The sequence below is a fragment of the Arachis ipaensis genome, chromosome B06 (genome assembly GCF_000816755.2).
Source record: "Arachis ipaensis cultivar K30076 chromosome B06, Araip1.1, whole genome shotgun sequence".
Classification (NCBI taxonomy): Eukaryota; Viridiplantae; Streptophyta; class Magnoliopsida; order Fabales; family Fabaceae; genus Arachis; species Arachis ipaensis.
In genome coordinates this window covers 116,228,383-116,252,850 of record NC_029790.2, presented here as the reverse complement: position 1 = coordinate 116,252,850, position 24,468 = coordinate 116,228,383, and the positions used below count along the sequence as shown (strand labels likewise).

The following is a 24,468-nucleotide window of genomic DNA, read 5'->3' as shown; positions in this document are numbered from 1 at the left end:
CTGTATTTTAGATGTGTCTAATTCAAAAACATATCATATTTTGATTACTAACAAGATCTGATTGAAAGAAAAATGTGTCTTTTCAGTACACTATTAAGGTATTTGATGTTTCTGTTACAATATATATTTCTTATGGAATTAACTAATGAATATTTAGAGATTAGAAAAAAGAATAAAAATAGTCTTTTCAGTACACTATTAAGGTATTTGATGCACAAAAAAATTTTAAAAACATATTTTCTATTAAGATATGCCAATAATAATAATAACTTTAACAATTATATATCTATCTTTAGATTAATCGTGGACAAGACTATATATTATTCAATACTTCTATTTTTTTTTATTGAGATCAATTTTCGTGCTAACAAAGATGATAAGATAGCTAGGCAGGTCGGTCCAATTTGTCAAAGACTGATCTTCAAATTGAGTGAAGCTTGTTGACCTGTTTTCAAATTAAGTACAGACTTTAATCTTTTTGTTTTCTAATTGGTTGGTGGCTGAATCCATTAAAGTTACCTAAAAAGAGAAGAAATATAACAAAGATATATGATTTAATAATTATTGACACATTTTTATTTTTGTAATGAAAACAATATACATATATTAATTGGAAAATATTGAAAATTCATCAATCACGCTATATTTTAGTTTGGTCCATGTTCGACTTTCTTAGATTAGTTTTCAATCTTTATTAGGTTTAGTTTGAATTTGCATACCCCTATAGCTATCTATTAACGCATGAAATTAAAGGAATAAGCATATATAGTAAGAATTTATTTTCCAGTCCCAAATAATTGTCTAATTTAAAAATTTTAATTAGTTATAAATAATTGTGTATTAAGAAAACCAATTATTCTCTCTTATGATAATATTTATTTTATTTTATTGTAGTGTTTTCCTTATTTGGTCAAAACTAATTATTTTGGTCATAACTATTGAGTGCTTGTTTGGTATGAAGTTGGAGGAGACCAAATTCTGGTCGACTAGAAAGTAAGACTGGTCAGTAGATGAATATATACAAGGAACATGTTTGGTCTCTTCTAATTTCATTTTATTGAAATTTCATTTTTCAAGTTCCAAACAAGTTTTGCATCCCTGCTGCCTAAATTAATTTCCATTTTCTCGTAAATTAAAAGAAAACACTTTACTTTCCATTTTGTGTTTTTCAACTCAAAATGATGAGTTTACAAATTACAATGTCTTTCCATTTTGATTTTTGCCTTCAATTAGTCTTTTCAACGCCAAAATCTTAAAATACATCAATTCTTTATTTTAAATTTGTTAAAAATATAATTATTTTGATATTTTTTTGTTATTTTAAATTTTTAAGGAAAGTAATTTCATAACAAATTTTATATACATATTTTGATAATAGTATATTCAACAATAGCTTTACTTCATCTTATTTATATTGTTATGAAATCATTTTTTTTAAAGTTTAAACTGATAAAATACATATAACTGATTATATTTTTAATATGTCATTTAAATAAGAGTCTCTTTTGGATTTCAATTCGATGTCTAAAGAAATTGCTACATTCTTGATTTATACTAATTTAACTGAAGACCTGGGGAATGATTTCAAAGAAAAATTTCAACATAGCAATGGTTCAAAAAATTTTTAACTCAAGTGAGAGTTAGTGAACTTAAGTCAAGATTCGATGACAATTTCACAATACTTCACAAAGATAAAAGTTCTTTGGGAAGAACTCAACTCATATCGTTTAATTCCTTGCAATTGTACTTATTCGCGGCCAATGCAAGCTTTTCTACAAGACGAGTATGTACATTATTTTCTAATGGGGTTAGATGATTTCTATGCTCAGATTCGAGGACAGATTTTATTGATGGAGCCTCTATCATCAATCAACAAGGTCCTATCCCTAGTAGTCCAAAAAGAAAAGCACAGGGCGATTGGAGCTCCCTCAATCCCAACACTACTTGCTTTCCTTGCAAGAAATCAGCATGTGCCTCCACAATCTGACAGAGGAAGAGGAAATACAAAAAAAGACAGGCCTCTTTGTTCTCACTGTGGCATTTTCGATCACACAATCGATAAGTGCTTCAAGCTTCATGGTTTTTCACCGAACTATAATAGAGGAAGAGGTCCATCCATGCTTGGCCTCAAGCAAGCAGCACACAATGTTATTGGAGGAGAGCCTCAATTGTCTTAAGATCCATCCTCAAATTTGACCTTAAATTCATCTCAGGTGTAGCAACTGATGCAGTTACTTAATAGTCAAAAGCTTTAAGAAATTGCTTTAAATGCAACTACACAGATAGTTACACTAGCAGGTATCATTCTCAATGCCTCACTTACAAGGTCAAAATTATCAAAACAAGACTGGATTCTAGATAGTGGTGCCACAATTCATATTGCATGTGACTCTCTTTCAAACTATTCACACTTCCCAAAATTATTCAGTTTCTCTTCCAGACAATGAACAGTTTCAGGCTAATTTCACAGGAACAGTAGTTGTTAGTTCAAATATCACATTGAACAATGTGTTATATGTGCCTGATTTTTGTGTCAATCTTTTGTCTGTCACGGCCTTCCTTTCCAACACTACTTTTGACATCACCATTAGCTCATCTGATTTTACAATCCAGGACAACAAGACATTAAAGAAGATTGGGAAGGGTGAGTTGCATGAGGGACTATATATCTTCAGAGCAACAACTCCCTCAAATCAATTGAGATTTGTATCTCACTCTATCAATTTGTGCAATTCCAAGTTTTGGCATGCACGACTGGGCCACGCTTCAAATAAAATCATCAAGCATGTAACTTCTTCTTTCAATTTGTCACATAAATTTTCTAGAAGAGTCTAACTTTACAGGTTGTCACATATGTCCTCGTGCAAAGTTTAAAAAACTTTCTTTTGAATCAAATAATAATTTGTCACCAAATTCTTTTGACCTTATACGTTGTAATATTTAGGGACCATATCATGTTTCTACATATAATGATGCTACAAGATTTTGTTGGTTATATTTGTTGCAACATAAATCTGAAGCTGTAGGTCGTATAAAAGTATTTTATGCAATGATAGAAACTCAATTCAGCAAGAAGATCAAACGCTTCAGGTCTGATAATGCAAAGGAGTTGGCAGTAACTGATTTTCTGCAAGAAAAGGGTGTGTTACATCAATTCTCATGTCCATATAGACCACAACAAAATGCGGTGGTAGAAAGAAAATACCAACACCTTCTCAACGTTGCTCGAGCTTTATACTTCCAATCACAAGTTCCAATTACCTTTTGGGGAGAATGTGTCTACTGTAGCCTTTCTAATCAACAGAACACCAAGCACACTCTTCAAAATGAAATCTCCATTTGAGTTTCTATTTCAAAAGTTCCCAAACTACAAGGCAATAAAGATTTTTGGATGTCTTGCCTATGCTGCCACTAACACCATTTCTAGATCAAAGTTTGACCCTATAGCAGATCCAATCGTGTTCTTGGGTTATCCACTTGGCTACAAAGGTTATAAGCTTTACAACTTACGAACTAAACAGTTTCTCATATCAAGAGATGTGATATTTCATGAGGACACCATGCCTTTTGCTCAAAGCTCTCATACTCAACTCAACACTAACATCTTCTTTGACTTTGTCCTCCCTAATCCAATATTAGATTCTGAACCGTTGCCTAATGCTCCAACAATCCCAACCGTACCTGAGATACCTCAATCACCAACTACAACCAATAATCAATCCTAAACACTCCTTCTTATAGAAAACCAAACCTCACCTTCTACTTCCACCCAACCTAGAAGATCCATCTGAACTAAACATACTCCCTCTTACCTTCATGACTACATTTTTCATACTAAGTCTCTTTATCCGATTTCAAACTTTGTTAGCAATCATAGATTGAACCACACTTATCATCATTCTATTTACCAAGCCAATCTTATTCTTAAACCACAATTTTACCATCAAGCAGTTAAACATGAGGAATGGAGGACTGCAATAAAAGAAGAACTTGAGGCTTTGGAGGCCAACAACACTTGAAAATTGGTTCTTTTACCACCCACCGAAATTGCCATAGGGTGTAGATGGGTTTACAAAACTAAACTAAAAGCTGATGTGAGTTTAGAAAGATACAAAGCAAGGTTAGTAGTCAAGGGATACACACAGCAAGCAGGAATTGATTTTAAAGATACCTTTAGCTCTGTAGCTAAAGTCACCACTGTACGAGTTCTGTTAGGCATTGTAGCAGTGCATAAGTGGCATTTAATCCAATTTGACAACAACAATGTGTTCTTCAATGGGAATTTGGATGAAGAGGTATATATGAAAGTTCCAATGGGGCATTCCGAAAGCAAGAAAGGCCTTGTATGTAGGCTTACAGAGTCATTTTATGGGCTTAGACAGGCTTCGAGACAGTGGTTTCACAAATTTCGCTCAACTCTTAAGCAAAATCGTTTCACTCAATGCAAGAGTGACTACTCCTTGTTCTCAATAGGTTCTGGTGATTCTGTAACCTTCCTATTGGTCTACGTAGACAACATCATAATTGCAGGAGCTAACCTTGATATGGTGACCAAAGTCCAATTAAAAATGTAGTCCATTTTTAAACTCAAGATATTGGAGGACTTGAAATTCTTTTTAGGCATGGAACTCGCCAAATCTTCTCAAGGGATTTCATTCACATAGTGCAAGTATATACTCTCTTTGCTAGAAGACACCAACCTCTTGAACTGCAAGCTAGCAACAGTTCCTATGGATGTCAATCTCAAATTAAGAGCTAAGAAAGTGATCCGATCTCTGATACTTCTGCGTATAGGAGACTCATTGGTCGCCTCATGTACCTCACTATCTCCCGGCCAGACATCACCTCCGCTATCACTAAACTGGCACAATTCATGTTTGACCCACAGGTGCCTCATTTACAAGCTGCTCACCAAGTATTAAGGTACCTTAAGAATGTACCTGGCCAAAGAATTCTATTTTCAGCTGCTTCCTAACTTACCCTGTTCATATACTTTGATGTTGATTGGGGTAGTTGTCTCGACACAAGGAGACCAACTACAGGCTATTGTGCCTTCTTAAGTTACTCTCTCATTGCTTAGAAGAGCAAGAAGTAGACAATAGTCTCTAGGAGCTCCACCGAAGCCGAATATAGGTCCACGGATCTTGCTAGCTGTGAGGTTATTTGGTTGATTGGTTTACTTCAGTTATTTAGAGTCCAAGTCGATTCGGCTATGTTATTTTACAACAACATCTCTGCTCTTCAATTGGCATCAAATCCCACCTTTCATGAGAGATATAAACATGTTAAATTGACTGCCACTTCATCCGTGAGAAAATTGAGGCTGGCACCATTAGATTGATTCATGTACCTACTAAACATCAACTAGCTGATATTCTAACTAAGGCTCTTCCCCACCCTAATTTCACTTTCTTATGTCCAAGTTAGGAACATACAATTTGTATGCTCCAACTTGAGGGGGGGATGTTAGTGTTGGGTTGTTAATTATCAGTTAGTTAAGTTAGTTCAAGTTATAGGTAGTTAGTTATAGTTCTCAGTGAATAAAATTCTCTGCATTGTAGTGTTTCCTACACCAGCAACTATACCTCTTGTATATATATACACCACATATACAGTGCAATGAATCCATCGAATTCATTCTAATTCTTTCACTATTCTTTGATTCAATAGGTTTGTTTGAATTTTTGCATAAATTCTTTTCTTTATAATTTGTCTTATGTTAAATCCTTTTTTCTTTTGGGATCTAATAAAGATCGAACCCTAAACTTTTTGTTCGTGTGAAAATTTATGGATTGATATGATTCTTGATGAACCAAACATGTAAAAGTAGAACAAAATTGTAGAGAATTGAATGAAAATTGAGTTTTTTGTATTATAAACTATGATGATACAATGAGAGTGCAACACTATATATATATAGCACACATATTTAAGCTTTTGCATTGATTCACAATGAAAAATCTTAACTAACTGTTTTCGTTTTGACTGATTCATTTACATCTCTCTTCTCATCCCTTCCCCCCTCAAATTTAAGGGAACTTTTGGAGCAACTTCGAATTTGCGTTTAAATTTATCGAATGAAACTATGAACAACGGTGGCTTAGTGTAGATGTTTGCACCTGGTCCACTCTAGAAATATGAATAATGTGTAGTTTCATCTCACTAATCCTGTCATGAACAAAATACAAATTGAACTCAACATATTTGGTTCTATTATACATTATTGGATTATTGGTTGAAATTTGGACAGTACTAATATTATCACGGTAAATTATGAAAACTCTAAATATAGTAATCTGCAACTTAGATAATAAAGTCTCAAGTCAAATAATTTCAGTTGAGGCATCAGTTATACTTTGAAATTCTTCCTTTGCACTTGAGCGACTAATTGAGTGTTGTTTGCGGCTGGCCCAAACAACTAAATTGCCACCAAAATACGCACAATATCCTGAAATTGAATGTCTATCATCTATATATGAGCCCCAATCAGCATTTACAAATGTAAAGATACAAAAATTAATGGCTCGATGAAACACACAATTCCTTGATCCTTAGTCCCAGCAAAGTATTTTAGGATACGTTTTATTGTCTTCCAGTATGTGATAAAAGGATTGTAGATATACTGGATAACTTTACTTACTGTAAAAGAGATTTCAAGTCTTGTAAGTGTGCAATCACCCACAATTGGCCTATAATAAATAAGATCAGTATAGGATTCAATTCCAAAATGAGAGAGCTTCTCAAATGAGAGCCGAAACTAATTTTACATCATGCAGACCAACTCTTAACAATAGATCTTTAATGTATTTAGTTTGGCAAATATAATAACCTCCTAATGATAATATTGATACCTTGATAGCAAAAGAGTAGTTAAAAATATCAAGACTCTTAAGAGAGAAGATGTTGTTCAATTAGACATTAAAGATGCAATTTCATTTTGATTGTTACCCGTGAAAAGTATGTCATCAACAGACACTAAAACATAAATGGTATAAGTTGATGAATGTATAAAGAATAAAGAGAAGTTGGACCTGATACTTTTATAACCAAATTTGGCAAGAATATCAACAAAGGTGATATACCAAGTTCTAAGAGCTTGTTTGAGGATATAAATAACCTTATTGAGCTTGCACACTTAGAAGAATCATCTGAAATAAAGCCTGGCGGCTGAATAATATATTTAGTTTCATTTAATTTCCTATTCAATAAAATATTGTTATATTATTGAATTAACCAATTTGATATTTAGAGCTTTTGATAATATTATTTGATGGAGGATGAACTAAATTCTATGTGAGAGTGTTGTTTAAAGAATTGAGTTCAACTAACATAGAGCTAATGCTGTAACTCACTAGCTTTTTTCACTAAGGTAGGGATAGTTTGAAGGAATAAAGGATCAGAATCGGTAGAACTAATTAGAGTATGTAAAGCTTTAGGCTTGAAGGAACCATATTTTAATCTGGTAATCATAGGATCATTGTTAGTTGTGGCCGGTAGATGAGGATTGATTAAAGGGAAGTTATATCTCTATTCTAGCGATGGATATAGGGTCAGGTGTGGATTAAGGGTAGTTTGTTGTGGATGAAATGTGGGTAGTTTGTTGATTTTATTTGGGGTAGTAAATCACCTAAGGATCACCAGATGTAGGTTAAGCATTAGATATAAACAAGGGAAGAGAAACATGATTAGCACTGTTAGATAAATTTGAAACTATAAAAGGAGTTTATGACATAGGAATGGTAAGACTCCAGATTTTTAGAAAATAAATAATGAATTATTTGTAATTTATTATGTTTATTGATAGTTTTATTTTTAGAAAAAGTTATTTACAAAAAATAATTAAATCAAAATTATGAGACATTGAGTTTAAAATCTATTTGGATTTATAAAATCTTTAAAGTAATTGAGTATTTTTTTATTAGGGATTTAAAGTTATAGTAATTGAAAATAATAGGATTTTTTACAATTTAAATTGAATAATTAATTTTTTTTTAATTTTATGAATTAAAATAACATTTATTTATTTATCCCTAATTTAAATTAGACTACTTAATTGAAAATAATTTGTAAGTTGAAAAATAAATAGTATTCTTAAAGTTAATTATATTGGATTAAATTTAGTTTTAAATTCATACTCTACCCCCTAATTTTATTAAAAATCCTATTCTATCCCCAACCCTAATCCCCAAATCAAAACTCTAACCCTATCCCTAACCCACCAGCCGCCACCCTCCTCATACCCACGGAAGACAAAGAAAAGAAAAGAGAGAAGGGGGAGCTCGAGGAGAAAAAGAAGAGAGGAGAGGGAGAGACGGCGCCGGCGAGGAGGGTCGCCGTCGAGAATCGCTGTTGTTGTCGCTATTGGGCCGCCGTGGAGAGAAACACAGTGGAAAGGGAACCCGTCCACTACCGTCATTGTTGCAATCGCGCCACCGCGCATCTGTCACCTGAAAATGGAGCTGTGGTCACCAGGAAACACTGCCAGAACTGGCTGAGTTAGTGCTATTGCCGCTAGTAAGGGTGTTCTTGCTTCTGGTTTCCATTCTTTCGATTTCTAGGGATGTTGTTGTCACTGCGTTGTTGCTGTATTTGCCGCTGAGGTTTTCTGTCATCACTGAGCTATTGTTCCACCTCGACCTAGCTTTCTGTTACTTCTGTCAGGTTCTGTTCTTGCCGGTGAGGGATGTCAGAACTGCTACTACTCCATTCCTTCATTCTTCTTTGGTACAGTGAGCAGATCTAGTCCCAAAACTCTAACCACTATTGTTCTGTTATAACTTATTGAGGATTTTGCGACGTTAATGTCTCAGAGTTGAGTTATCGTGATTGCATACTGGTTTTGTGGTTGTCACCCTGCGGGGAGTCATCGGAATTATTGTGAAATAAGATTAAAAAGGAGTTTGTCGCGTAATTGAGTCGCAATTGAGGTAGGGACTTTTCTTAAAACATATTTTATATCAAGGAATTGTTATAAATCAATATTGATGTGAAAAAATGATTTTTGTGATTGTGCGAGTCTTACGGATTAATCTGGACTATTTAGATGAATGTGATTTGATTAAATATCTATATTTTTACAAAAATATAAAAGGAAAAGTTGAAGGATAATTGAAAAAAAGATTAAGGTTAATCAAGGGTTAAGTCAAGTTAAAGAAAAGTTAAGGTTAAGGAAAAGATTGGGGGATTAAGGAAAAGGTTAAGTAAGAGGTTAAGAAAAGTTAAATGATTAATTGAGAATTTTTTGTTTGATATTATTGAGAATGGATTGATTTGTGGCTATGAATGATGCTTGATTTGATGTCATTGTGTTTGTGGCTGTGATTATGATTGGTTTCTTGATTATGTTGATAATTGATGAGAATCATAATTTAGTTGATTATGTTGAATGGTATGTTGAGAAAGGGTTGAGAGATGTTAGTTTAGATGAAACCCTTGAAGAATGGAAAGGTCCAAGTTTTAGGAGAGGTTCTGTCGAAATTTTTATGAAAATTAACTTATTTTGGTTTGATTAATTATGAAAAGAATAATATTTTTGGGACGCTTTAGCAAAATTTAAAGTAATGCAAATGATTATTTAGATAAATGATGTATGTTTCAATTAAGACTATGATTGGAATATTTTGATTGAAGAGTTATGTTTTGAGAAGTATTTAGTGAATTTAAAACCAATTGAATTTGATTGGTGAAAGGAAATAATTTTTTAGTCTTTTGGTGAAAAGAATTTGGGAGTGAGTATAATGGATTAAATTGGGTAATTTTCGGATGAAAAATTGTTAAACGGAATATAACTATTGTGGGGTTGGTGGTTCGTCCCGCCCACGATGAGGACGGTGGTTTTGTCTCGCTCACGTATAGATAAGTTGAGGTTGAGGATTTCCTCTCTTGTTGTGGTAAACAAGTTAGGTTGAGGATTCCCTCTCTGATTACATCGGAAAATTGGATAGAAGGTTGAGAATTCTTTTCGGTTCAATTTTCAACTGTGGTGAGGATGGTGGTTTTATCCCTCTCACGGTTTGAAGGTAATTATCCTTGCGATAAATGTGAACAGAATGAATTATGATTATGATGAGGTTTGATTGATATATGATTATATGTATGATTGCAATTTTGATTTTGATCTTGGTTATGTTAGATTGTAAATCATGATTGAATACGATTATATTAATGATGAATTTGATGATGATGATGGCTTTGGTTGATGGTGATTATTGTTTAGCAAAGATGTAGGTTTTGTCCCGCTTGCGTGACTATGTGATATGATAACTGAATTGGCAAAGATGTGGATTTTGTCCTACTTGTGTATTGATATGACACCTACACCGGGCAAGGATGGTGGCCTTATCCTGCTTGCTCGTGGTTGCGGTGCAGATGTGGAGAATGTGGTAGGGCTCTCTTCCTCGAAATTTCTTCCACGCATTCTCTCTGGCTGCAAAATGAAAAGGCACTGCTTGCTGGGAAAGGTGGTAGGGCACTCTCCCTCGAAACATTACCCCTTGAGTATACTTCCAAGAGAAGGTGGTAGGGCACTCTTCCTCGAAAGTTTTCCTCCTGGGGATGCGCAGACACTCTCCTTTGTTAAATATGACACGACCTTCAGGGGAAGGTGGTAGGGCACTCTCCCTCGGAACATTACCCCTTGAGTATACCTCCAGGAAAAGGTGGTACGGCACTTGTAAACCCCGAGTAATTAGTAAATAATTAAATAATAAATTAATTATTATTTAAAAAAATTAGAAAATTAAATTTGATCAGTTAGAAGGATAGAAATAATTAAAATATGAATTTTGACACTAATTTTTAAGATTTTGGTCAAAGATCGGCCTAATGGGTTGAACCAGTTGGACCAAGCCCATTATATAAAGCTAACATTTCAGCCACCTTTCCCTAATTTCAAGTGAAGCACGCTGAAATTTTGGAGAATGGGTGCAATCATGAACCCTAAACTCCTTCTCAATCTTGTTTCTTCCATAACTTTTAATCTGGAGTTCCAATTGACGAGCCGTCAGCGATCATGCATTTGTCTCCAAATTCTCTACAAAATCCATCGAATAATTAGGTAAGAAATTTGATATTTCATGTCCAGTTCTTTCCCTTTTAGTTTTGTGATTTTGAGAGATTATGCGATTTTGGTGTTTAGGATCAAATTAGCCTTGTGGGCTTGTTGGGTTTTGTCCCAAACGTCCATTGGTAAGGTGAGGAACCTCTAATTCTTGTAAAATTGTTAAATTAGTAAATCCTATATTAATTTTAGTGATGTTAGTATGGAATTAGATTGTATATATGTGCATTGGAACTAAATTGATAGAGTTGGAAGCTTGAGTTGGGTGTTGGGTGCTGAGAATCCTTGCTGTGGAGGCTTAGAGCTTGTGAATTGAGGACTTTTGGGGTGTTCGAGCATTAGGGAGGAATCGGCTCACGTATGGTTTTGGTTTATCGTAGATAATATATAATGTTTCGTGAAAACTTAGGCTAGAAGACTATAAGATAGGAATGAATTGAATGGGTTGTGTATGATGAGTATCTGAATAATGATAATTATTTATGTGTTGAGGATGGTTGGATTTTAATGGAATAAATGTAAATGCATGTAAGTAATGTGTATGATGTTGGATTTGGTTATGAGTGGTCTTGGTTTTGTATGGATTAAATGTGTGTGTATATGTGATATATGATGAGGATGATGATGATTATTGATGAATATTGATGATGATCTTGTGATGTTGGATTGAAATAGGGTGGGAAAATTGTGCAGGTTGGTATGTAATAGTATGAAAGGGCAGTGTATGAACATGTTTAGGAGCATTGGAGTTGTTTTGGTTGTGAAATTGCGGGTTTGGAAATGAGAATTTGGAAAGTTAGAGTTTTTGAAACTTGTAGTAAAAACTTGATTTTTAACCAACTTCGGCAGTCCATAATGTGAGCCTTAGATTTTGGATTTGAATGAAATTTATTTCAAATTAAAGATGATTTCAAGAGCTTTAAAACGGTTTAAAGTTTGTGAAAATCGGAGTTTTGTAGAGAAAGTTATGAATGCTAGAAGATAGGTGTATAAAACTGATTTTTAATAACTTAACAGCTTTTCGAACAAAAGGGACAAGGCCTGCATACGTGGAACTCCTGTTTTGGCCAAATGTGATGTTTTTGAAAGTTTAACCAAACCTCTAACTTTTCCAACCTCTTTTACACTTGTTTAAGGTCCGTTAGTGAGTCTTTAAGGCTTAAAACGGGAATGAGTCTGTTAAATAAGTTGAAGAGATACTTGGGAGGGTTTTGCAAAGTGTTAACTGAACTAATGAGGCATTGGTAATGTTGAATAAGAAGTAAATAATGAAGATAATGATAATAGTAATGAAATGTAGCTGAGTTGATAGGTGTTGGATGATGAGATTGGTTATGTGAAAGAAGAATAAGGAGAACTGAGTTAATTATAAACTTTGGATGAGATATGATGAGATTGATTGAGATATATGAGACCGGATAAGATACAGTGGTGTTATCCACTTACTCCAGGTACGAGCTAAGACTCTGGGTAAGATGCAGTAATGTTGTTCACCTGCTCCGGGTAAGAAATGAGGAAGAAGAATGATTGAAAGGGATTATGAAGACAATGATTATGAATGCAAAGTGTGAATTATGTTCTGTTTTATTTTGTTGTATTATTTTCTCTCTGTTGTAAAATGTGTTGGGCACTATATCCCATGAGTGTAAAGGGTACTATATCCCAAGAGTGTAGGAGCACTTTACCCTGGGAAGTGTGTCGGGCACTATATCCCACGAGTGTGACAGACACTATATCCCAAGAGCGTGGCAGGTGCTATATCCTAAGAGCGTTCTCATTATCCCAGGAAATGCAACGGGAACTATATCCCGTGAGTTTGACGGGCACTATATCCCGAGAGTGTGACGGACACTATATCTCAAGAGTGTGGAGGCATGTCAGAGAGACGATGTCCGGGTTAGCTACCAGGTGTGTCGGGTTCTGGCAAAGTAACCGACACGTGAGCTCATGACTAGTAGGACAAGCATTGATAAACCACTATTTTATGGTTTATCTTGTGCTAAATTGAGTGGATTTTATCAATTATTCGTACACTTATTCATACAAAATGCATGGTTTTACAAATCCTTCCTAATTTTGTTCCATGATTGAAAACTTGCTTCCTAAGCCCTTAAATTACTAATTTTCAATTCTCCTTTATTACCACTCGATGCCATGATATGTGTGTTCAGTGTTTCAGGTTTACAGGGCATGAATAGCTTAAAGGATGAAGAGGAAGCATGTCAAAGTGGAAGGAACACAAGAAACTAAGGAGCTGAGTAGCGAGGACCGACGCGCACGCATGGCTGACGCGTGCGCGTGACATGGAGCATTTTACAGCGACGCGAATGCGTGACTGATGCGTATGCGTGACCAGCAAAGTCCCACAGCGACGTGTACACGCAACTGACGCGTACGCGTGACAAGCGCAGAAGTCTATCGACGCGTACGCGTGACAAGCGCAGAAGTCCATCGACTCATCATCCATTCACTTTCACTTAGTTTTAGTTTTAGTTTTGAATCTTAGAGAGAAAAACACCACTTCTCCTAGGGTTCTTAGATTTCTTAGTTTTATGCTCTGGATTGGATATTGAGAGAGCTACTACCTTCGATTGAAGCCTTCTTCATTATAGTTTACCTTTCTATTACTCTAATCTTTTGTTTTTCATTTAATTTGCTCGTGATCATATACGGATATTGTTAATTTTGGATTTATTAATGCAATGAACTATTTTTATATTTAATTTCATTACTTGTTCGATTTCTTCCAATTAATTATCAGCTCTAAATTTGCCTTCATTAATTTATTTTAACTACCATGTCTCTTATTTATTCTTATTCTATGTTGTGAGAAAATGGCATTCATGTTATGATTTAAAGCTCTCAACTTGGCTTGGGAGTTGATTAATTGGAACCCCTGTGTTGGAATACTCAAGTATTAAATTGTAATTGGGGATTGCTGGCTAACTCACTATTCACTAACTCTAATCCTTCCCTAGAAGGAATTAGGACTTGTGAATCAGAGTTAGTGTTACCCACTTGACCTTCCTTCGCAACTGCAAGAGGACAACTGAGTGGAAGCAACAACCTTTTACTATTATACTTGGGAAAGTCAACAAGGATAGAACCTTCAATCAATCTTCTCCCAGCCAAGGCCTTTTATTTCAAATACATAACATCTCTTGTCAACTTTAAAAATTTCTCAAAAAATTTCTGACCAATAAATTGCACCTTGTGTCAACTCTTTGAAAAACGACCTAGGAATTCTACTCCCAGTTAATATTCTTAAATTGTGACATCTTTTAAATTGACAGTGGAAATTTTCTCGGTTAAGACTGTACTCACAACGCTGCTTTTATTAAAATTTCTTAACTAGCATTTTTCCACCCGTCAAGCATACATCATGTGCATTTGTATGTCTTGTTTGAGTGTGCATTGTTTTGGTTTGCTTAATTGCTTTATCTTTGCTTATCTACTACTTGTTCTTCTTGATGTATCTGTTATCTATACTTGTACTTTCCTTGTCTATTTTGTATGTGTTTGCAACTGAGAGATCCCCTCGTGTGGTAGAGGTGTGACGAGGGTTGTTCCACCGGTATTTTGGAAGGTTGGAAAAGATAGAAAGTGAATTGTAGGGCTAGAGTTTAATGAGACAAAAAGTGAATTGTAGAGTTAGGATTAGATTCAGAACTTGAGAACCTTACATAGTTACCAAATTTCTGGTTTAGTTATTCCTTTAAGTTTAAATATGAGTGTCGGACTTCTAGGAATGCCTCTGGCTTTTTCATGACCTTATATATTACCTATGTGGGCACCTTTACCATGCTGAGAACTGGATACATATATTATTATTTTCAGATATAGGATGCGGAGCATCGCACTTAGCATTCTGGAGACTCTTGGAAGCAAAGAACTATCTTAAGACTCAGTGTTTGTATTTATATGTACATAATAGATTCTCCACCTTGTATTTTGTATTTTGTTTCTCCACCTTGTAATAGACTCAGTTTTTTGCTTATGTATCTATCTTTTGAAACTTTGTTTATATACTTGTCTCTTTGGTTTTCTGTACAAGCCTTCTACCCAATCGCCACCTTTGATTTACGTCCTAGGCGTAAAGCTCTGTGTGATAGGGTGTTACAGAACTCTATCTCAGAATTCTTCCTCCTAGGAATGCGCATCAGAAAAACAATGTCTGGGTTAGCTACCGGATGTGTCGGGTATGGCACTTTAACCGGCAGTAAGCTCACGGCCATTAGGATAGGCATGCATCTTACTGCATTTGTTTGAAATTGCTTGGGTATGCATAATTACTTAGTTTGCCAAATTGATATTCTGTTAACTGCTAATTATACTACTTGTCATAATTATTTTCTATGTGTGATTGTTTGATTGTCTGTCTGATTATTTGTGATTATGATTTGTTGGTTGGGATTATGGTGGAGTGTAGTGGCTTGTAAGAGATTAATTTTATGATGGTCTGAATGTTGAATGAGTTTTGGGCTGGAGGCCATGATTGAATGATTTAGTTATATCTCTTGATGTGTTGTGGTGTATGTTGGGTCGGAGGTCGTGCTTGTTTGAACGTGAACAAGTTTCGGGCCGGAGGCCGTGATTGGATGAATCCTTGGTAAGTTTGGTGAATTAATGATTAAAGAACTAGATGGAGTTAAGTATGAGACAAATTTTTAGAGAATAAGATTCATAAGATAAGCAATGATCATAGATGTAAAATAAAATTCTTTTATATGTATCCTTTTACAACAACTCGAAAATTTCTCTGGTGAGACCGTGTGGTTAGGTTCTCACCCCTTACAGCCTTATCTTTTTCAGAAAACGGACAGGAAGCCTATGAAGATTTTACTGGCATTTAATCGTACTTTTCTTTGATGTATTATCTTAGTTATTATTTTTTCTTGCCATTATTATCATATATTGTAAAGAGGAATAGGAGTTGTGATTATATGTGTATGTAGTATTGGTGTACTTTTCTTTGATGTATTATCTTGTGAATGTAACAGTGTTGTGTGATGGATTTGTATGTATGTATGTACCTACAAAAAAATATTTTCGGTTTTTCAACGAAAAGTCGATACAATTTTCAGATCAAGGCTCTTACTTTTTATTATTTATATATAAAGGTCATCGTAATATCCCCGTTATTAAAGTGACGCAACCAAAAGCGTGACATTCTGATAGTGAAAGTGTTACAGGAATAATAGGCATAAGTAAATAAACAACAGAAACTTGAGTTTTAACATAATTAGTATATTGATTTTTAAAACAATTCTTTATAAGAAAAAATAGTTTCATCAAACAAAACATTATTGGATATTATAATTTTTTTAGATTTGGTTTAGTATTTATATCCTTTATGACTTGGATAACCAATAAAAATAACAAGATCAGATTTATATGCAAATTTGATAACCAATAAAAATAACAAGATCAGATTTATATGCAAATTTATTTTCATTATAATGTCTTAAATAAGGAAAACAACCACAACCAAACATCTTTAAAAAGAGAATAATCAAGGAGTCTTCTTGTGCAAGAGTTCATAAGGAGACTTATGCATAGTATTAAGTAAAGAGAATCTGTTAGTTAAATAGGTTGTAGATAGAAAAGCATCATCTAAGTGCACAAGTGGGATTGAAGTTCTAGGAAAGCATAGATAAACCTATTTCACCAATGTGTCTATGTTTTATTTTAGCCCTCTCATTTTGTTGATGGGTGTATGGGAGAAAAAAAACTGTAATATACCATGTTGAGTAAGAAATTCAGCAAATGATTGTGATAGATACCCTCTCCCAAGATTAGATTGTAAAGCTTTGACATGAAGGCCAGTGTGATTCTCAATTTAGTTTTTAAATTGAACAAAAACTTGAAATACTTGAGATTTAGAATGCAACAAAAAAAAATAGAAGTATACCTGGTATAGGCATATATATAAGAAACATAATAACTAAAATTATGATATAATAAAGCTAGAGAAGGACCCAAACATCTGTATAAATTATTTCAAGAGGCATATTAAATTGAATTGATAATCATCTCTAACAAAAAAGAGTGCACGCATTTTAGCCATATAGCAATATCTTTACAAATTGTCATCGTTTATTAATTGAGAAATAGGGATATTACAAGTAGACATGATAATTTTCACCGTCTTTGTTGCTAGATGTCTAATTGATGACAAGTCATCTTATGCTAGTTTCACAAGTATTTTTCACTTGTTTTCATTAAGTTTATGCACTTTCTTGCACATTAAGTAAGTGATAGGATTGGAATTTTATACATCACTGAGTTCAATTAGACAGGGGTATTTATGTACTTTTTCACAATATTTTATGCTAATTTTACTTGATGTTATGAATGGTGCAATTACCTTGTGATCATAGCAAAATTTGATACAATTGGTTGATTGATTATAGGCAAAAAAGAAAAAAAGCAGAGGAAAAAGAAAAAGTAGAGGAAGAAGCAAAGCAGAGGAAGCAACGTTGGTGGCCAAGCACAAGATTTCATGTATGTGATTAATCTGCTGCATAAGAGACATTGGCAGGGAACTAAGTTTGGTGTTCACACACCAAAGTAAGTTCAAAAGCCTACAAACATTCATGCATGTTAACTATTTTTCAAGTGATTGGGGGACAAGCAACTTCCACTATCAGTGCAGAAAATCATTCAACTTTTTGGAAGTACTATACATCATCATCAAGGAGAGCACAAAAGCTAAGGAGGATGATGAAGAATTAAGAAAGAAGACGCCAAAAGGTTGTATTGTTACTCAACTGTTTATGCTTTGAAGTGCTTTAGTTGGAAGTTTAAATGCACCCCTAGTGATTAGTTTTGATTAGTTTAAGTAGTCTGCATTATGTTTATTTACTGCCTTTTCATCTTTCAATTAAGTGATCTAGCCAGAGTGTCTACTTCATTTGCATCCACTTGAATTTATGTCTTGTTCCCCTTTGCATAAATAAAAATAAAATGTTGAAACAGAAAGTAAAATGGTCCAATTTGATAGGAATGAGAATAAAGTTCAGTGGTAGTATGTGCTAGAATGTTCAGTAAGCTCACTAATAAAGAGGAAGGGTAGAGTGTCCTTTTAAGTATAAGACTTAGTTGCTGTCTGTGAAACCTTAGGAAATAAATACCCTTGGAAGAAAGAAAGAGTAAGAAGGAAAGGAAGAAAAGTCAAGAATTGGCAACAAAAATGAAAGAAACAAAGGATAAAGCTAGACACCAATAGCTTGGACCTTAAGACACATGCTTGTGGTACTTTTTGTACTAGGATCTGCTTGGATAATTAGGTTCTGAGGAGCATTTTAAAACTTGGTAACTTGGATTAACTAATCCGGAATTATCAACCGAAAGTCCACCATCAAGAGCAACCTAGTTACAAGGCATTTAGTAACCCAAAGAGGTGCTGGGCATCAATGTTCTTAAGAAGAATTGTAAGCCAAGTGTCTGTGGGGAATATATGTTGACTGAAAAACAAGCTAAAAATCTGCTGCAACACATGACACTAAGCTGCAATTGAAGGAATAAGTTTCTCAGCAGAAGAAAAACAAAGAAAAAAAATCAAACACCAAGGATGATTGTTAATAAGGTTCACAGCAGCAAACTTTAGTTAACAATTAAAGGACAATTCAAACTTGGAAACCAATAAAAGTAGGGCTTCAAACAAATCCTGCATGAAACCCCATGAACCTAGACTGAATGCTTTCAAATAAGGACATATATGCTTATCTGTTTTTCATTCATTTTTCTCATGTTTCACTGCTTGCTTGGGGACAAGCAAGATTTAAGTTTGGTGTTGTGATGACAAGTCATCTTATGCTAGTTTCACAAGCATTTTTCACTTATTTTCATTAAGTTTATGCACTTTCTTGCACATTAAGTAAATGACAGAATTGGAATTTCATACATCACTGAGTTCAATTAGACAGGGGTATTTATATACTTTTTCACAAGGTTTTATGCTAATTTTACTTGATGTTATGAATGGTGCAATTACCTTGTGATCATAGCAAACTTTGATGCAATTGGTTGATGGATTATAGGCAAAAAGAAAAAAAAGTAGAGGAAGAAGCAAAGCAGAGGAAGCAACGTTGGTGGCCAAAGTTGGACCACCAACGTTGCCTCAAACATTGGAGAAGAGGACCGTAAAATTTGCTGCATAATTCTGTTGCCCACGTTGGAGGGAACGTTGGTGAGCCAATGTTACCTCCAACGTTTTTCAATATAGTTTACTTTATGGAATTTGGAAAATTTTATTGCGACGCGTACGCGTAGGAGACGCGCACGCGTGCATTATGGAGTTTTGATGATCCACGCACACGCGTGGATAGGCCAACATTGGAGGGAACGTTGTTGGTCCAACGTTGAAGCCAACGTGCACGATAAAGGTTCAAATATGGGATTTTTGAATTTTTGCATCCACGCGCACGCGTGTGCGACGCGTACATGTGAGTGTGGAATTTCGATGATCCACGCACACGCGTGGATGCGCCAACATTGGAGGGAGCATTGCTGGTCCAACGCTGAGGCCAACGTGCACAAAAACATTTGAAAATTTGGAGTTGGGGAAACTGCATCGACGCGTATGCGTCAGTCACGCGTACGCGTGGGAGTGCAATCCTTCCCAACCACGCGTACGCATAGGTGACTCGCGCGCGTGGAATGGCAAAAATGGCCATCCACGCGCATGCATGGCCCACGCGTACGCGTGACCAGGCGAACATTGGTATTCCAACGTTGAGTCAAACGTTGCTCAAATTGCCCAGTTTCCAATTTTCCTTAAGAAAGCGTTGGACTCAACGTTTGCCCTCAAACGTTGACTCAAACATGGACATCAGAACCTTGCAATTGAGCATCCATCTCTTCTCAATAGCATTGGAGCCACTTCTACCTACTTCAGCAAAGGCCAAAAGCCCAATCCAGGGACTTAAAGACTGAATTAGAAAGTGTATAAATAGAGAAGAATTTGATTTAGAAAGGAGGTTGGCAGATTTGAGATCTGATAGGCTAGAGAGTCAGAACCCCAATTGGGAAATTCTGCACTCAATTCTCTTTGTATTTTCACTTCTGCACTTTTTCTTTTTCTGTTTTGTACTAGAGCAATGATGAACTACACCCCAATTTCATTAGGAGGAGGAGCTCTATTGTAATTCTAATGAATCAATGAAATTCTTCTTCTTCTCAATTCATTTGTGTAGCTATAGGATATCTTCTGTTTTGATTGAGAATTATTCACTCCGGAAGGGGGTTTAATTCAATTGAATGTGGGTGTAAGCCTCGGAAGGAGAATCACTTGCATTAGAATTGGAGCTCTATCCTTTACTACTCTCTTGATCAACACCATTCGGGAGGAATTGAGATCCTAAGAGTTAGTATGGCTTATAGATGAGAGAATGTGCTCTAACTCTTCTCATGACAATTAGATCAAGGAATTGGCAAGATTGATTGTGATTAGAGAGATTAGATTGCCAAGGAATTGGGATCCAATCAATTTCAATCCGCCATAGATCTACTCATATGATTGAGAAAGGAGTTGAAACCCATTGATTCATGAAGGATTAGGATATCTCCAATCCCTGTTGAACCATTTCCTTTGAATTTTCCTCAATTAGATCTTTCTGATTTCACTGCAATTTATATTGTCCATTTCTGTTTTGATTCCCTGCACCCAATTCCATTTATAATTCATGCAATTTAAGTTTCCTTGCCATTTAAGTTTCTGCACTTTTACTTTCTTGCACTTTCAGATTCAGTGATTTACATTCCTTGCAATTTAAGATTCAGTCTTTTTAATTTTTTGCCCTTTAAGTTTCAGTTATTTAAACTTGTTGCCATTTACTTTCCTAGTTCTTTACATTCTGCACTTTACTTCTCCAGCAATTTGCATTCTGTTAGTTACTTTTCACTCAAATTATCAACTGTCAGCTTAACTAAATTCATCACCATACTAAAATTGCTTAATCCATCAATCCCTGTGGGATCGATCTCACTTTCCTGAGTTTTACTACTTGATGCGACCCGGTATACTTGCCGATTAGTTTGTGTGGAATCAATTTTCCCTCATCACTAATCTATCATCCCAAATAGAAAAAGAACATTTTATACTAAACATTCTAAAGAAGAACCAAAAGCTAATAAATTACAATTTGGGGGTAAAACAACATGCATAATCTTATAAAATAATTATTTTTTACATAAGAAATGTCATCAGATATCAAATCTTCACAATCAGGTTCAAGAAGTAGTTATAACAACTCGTTAAAATTAATAAACTCCATTCTTAAATACCCTTCTAAGAAGAATTTGATAAGTGCCCTGAGATTTAACATAGCAACAGTTATCATAAAATTAAAAAAATAGTTATTATCTTGTGTAAATTTTTGTAACTAATAGGATGTTCAGACATTTTACGTGTATATATTAAACTTCTAAGCAAAAATTTTCTATGAATGTCAAGAGAAATTAAATAATTAACTATGATCTACATGAGAGATACGAGTACCTGTCCTATTACCTAGTATGACTTGATCTAATCCAATAAATTCAGATGCATTAAGTAAGTGAGATTGATCTGTGGTAATATGATGTGATGCTATTATGTCTAGATACTAAGGATTTTAAAAAAGATTAGAGTTGGTAGCCATGAATGATCTAAGATTGTGAAAATTGGATGGTGGAGGAGTTGGTAATGGTGAAAATTTTGATGTACTCACGGAAAAAGAAGAAGATGGTGGTGCAGTAAATAGTTAATTAAACATATGAGAACATGTGATGAAAAGTGTGTCCAAAATGCCTAGACACTTGACATTGTGGACAAAAGGATGAATTCTAAAATCTTGATCCTCTACTAAAACTTCTTTCTTTTCTTACTTGAAAATCTCTACTAGATCTTCTTTCAAAACTTAATTGGGTAAAATTGGATTGAATTCATCCATAATTACTCTTTCTAAACTTCTTTAACATGGCTTCATGATCAAGAAAGAAAAATTCCACTTCCAAGATAGTGATTGAATACTTCTCAGTTAATTCCTCTAAAATTGATTCAATAAAACATGTTTTATAGCTACGAGTGAATCTATTGTGGTTTAGATCTGCTTCAGATAATCAGTTGCTGATACTCCAACTTTTATTTGATAGATTTGAGCTTGGTTTTGAGTTTTCACTTAAATCTTACATGTTCAAGAGAAAATTTCTTGAATTTTTTGCTAAACTTTCTATTCTCGATGGAATTTTCCATGGATGATAGAAGCCAGTCATCAAATAATGATCAACTTTTCATTCTTTGTAGGTAATTGATTCTGTATTAGCTTTTCTATCAACTTCAGTGCTAAATCTTGGAGGAACTTTTTCTTTAAGAAGATAATCTTCAAAGGAATTTGCATCTATAGTGTGAAGAGCTAATTGTTGCTACATGTGATAGGTACCGTATTCCTATCTAACTTGTCTAGAACTAGAATGACAAGTGTACCACTTTGTTTGTGGAAAAAATTGTCGATGGATTATTTCAATAATGAATTAAACCTAACTTTTGGATTAAAAAGCACTTATCAGAATTGCGGCGGTTTATAACCGACACATTTTTTTTAAAAAACTAGTAAAAAAAATAGTGACGGTTTTAAACAGCCGTTAAATCAACTGACGCTATATATTGATTTTGCGGCGGTTATGACAGCGGTTCATAAAAACTGCCACAAGATCAAATGACCATACCCTAAACTACAATGGTTATAGAACCGCTGGTATGTCATTTTGCGGCAGTTTTAAACCGCCACAATTTTCTAAAATAACCGCCGTTATGTCCCGATTTTCTTGTATGTGATGAAATTATTACATCTTCCAAAAGCTTAAGCTGATAGAAGGAGACACATAAATAATTATATTTCTAGCATATATAAATTAAAAATGATTATTTAAACTTGAAGGACATTTAAATTAAATTAAACACAAATTATTTTGAACTTTATTTGAAAAAATAATTCAGTGAGCTATTTTTTTTCAAAAAATAATTCTTTTAATTTATACAAGTTAACTTTTCACCAAAGAGTTATATTAAGAGTTGGTTTGGTATTACTCGTTAGAAAAAAACACAAAAGAAAAGAAAACTCTCATGTTGGTAGGAGAAGTTCTTAGAAATAAGTTTTTTAGACATGGTTTGTTCTCTCAAAATTTTTTAAAAAATAATACACAATTTATATTTGAAAACATTATTAAAACTTAATCTTAATTTATTTTTTTTGTTTAATAAGAATACGTTAATCTTTTTTATAACTTAAGCCTAAACTCAATTTGATAATAGATAAATGATATTTTGTATGTCTGAATAGGTATATTTAACTTTATACACCTAACTTGTTTAAAGCGTGTTTTCTATTAATTTTTATTTATTTTTTTTATCTTCTCCATTTTTAGATTTCATAAGTGTACAAATTAAACACTAATTTAGGTGTGTATAGCTATGATTACCCATTATATAAAGACACCATATTTTTAACCCAGGATCTAATTGCATTGTGATCATATGCATGTGATATTTGTACAAACTTTATATCTTATCCTAAATTCTTAATAGAAAAGTTTAAAAATAGCGTAATTTATTGTTTTTTATTAGTATTTTTAGTTAATAATTTATTTTTTTAATTTACTAATTTAATAGAGGACCAACAATTTTAATTTATATTAGCTAATAGTCCAAAATTTTTAGTTTAGTAGTCCAATAATATATTTTTAGTCAATACTTTTAAATATTACTAGTTAACTACTAATAAAAAATAATAAATTTTACTAACCTTACATTTTTCTTACCACTAATTTTACAAACCCAACCCCTGTCCCCTCTCTCTAGTACTTCCCCCGGCATATGATTAGAGGTGTTAAACGTATTGGACTGGCTAGCTATGTCCATTTAAGTTTGTGAATTTAAATAAGTAGGCTAATTATATATTAAGGTCAGTTTGACTAAACAATTTAATTAAGCTCTTTTTAAAAAATTAATTTAAATAATAAATAATTATATTAAAAATAACTTATAAATAAGTTATTTTATGCTTAAATTTTTTGTTCTAAAAGTATTTATTTTATAAAAATGTGATAAAAAAATAATAATATTATGAGAGAAGTCATTTTTTTTAACTTCTCTATAAGCTTCTAATTAACTTCTTTAAAAGTCGCAATTTAATTTTAAAAATTACACTAAACATTAATATTATTATTTTTCATAAGTCAAAAAAATTACTTTTGAAACTTCCAAACAGGCCCTAAGTAGGTTATAACCAACAGTCCAACATACACATAGTAGGTTACAGTGAAAAATAGTTCAGTTCATTCGTAATTAGTGGTTTCAAATTAAATGTACGTGAGAAATATAAAAAATATTATGTATGTATACACAAAATTAACCACTAAATTAATTA

The 24,468-nt window shown here is 33.8% G+C and overlaps 1 protein-coding gene across 1 annotated transcript in view; it reads left to right on the top strand.

Annotated features, from left to right (window-relative positions):
- Positions 10,257 to 24,468, top strand: part of LOC107647314 (ethylene-responsive transcription factor ERF115) — a 19,642-nt gene continuing 5,430 nt past the window's right edge. The window contains exon 1 of the mRNA XM_021105634.1: positions 10,257 to 10,603. Coding sequence (XP_020961293.1) covers positions 10,257 to 10,603 — 347 coding nt within the window. The remainder of the gene's footprint in view (positions 10,604 to 24,468) is intronic.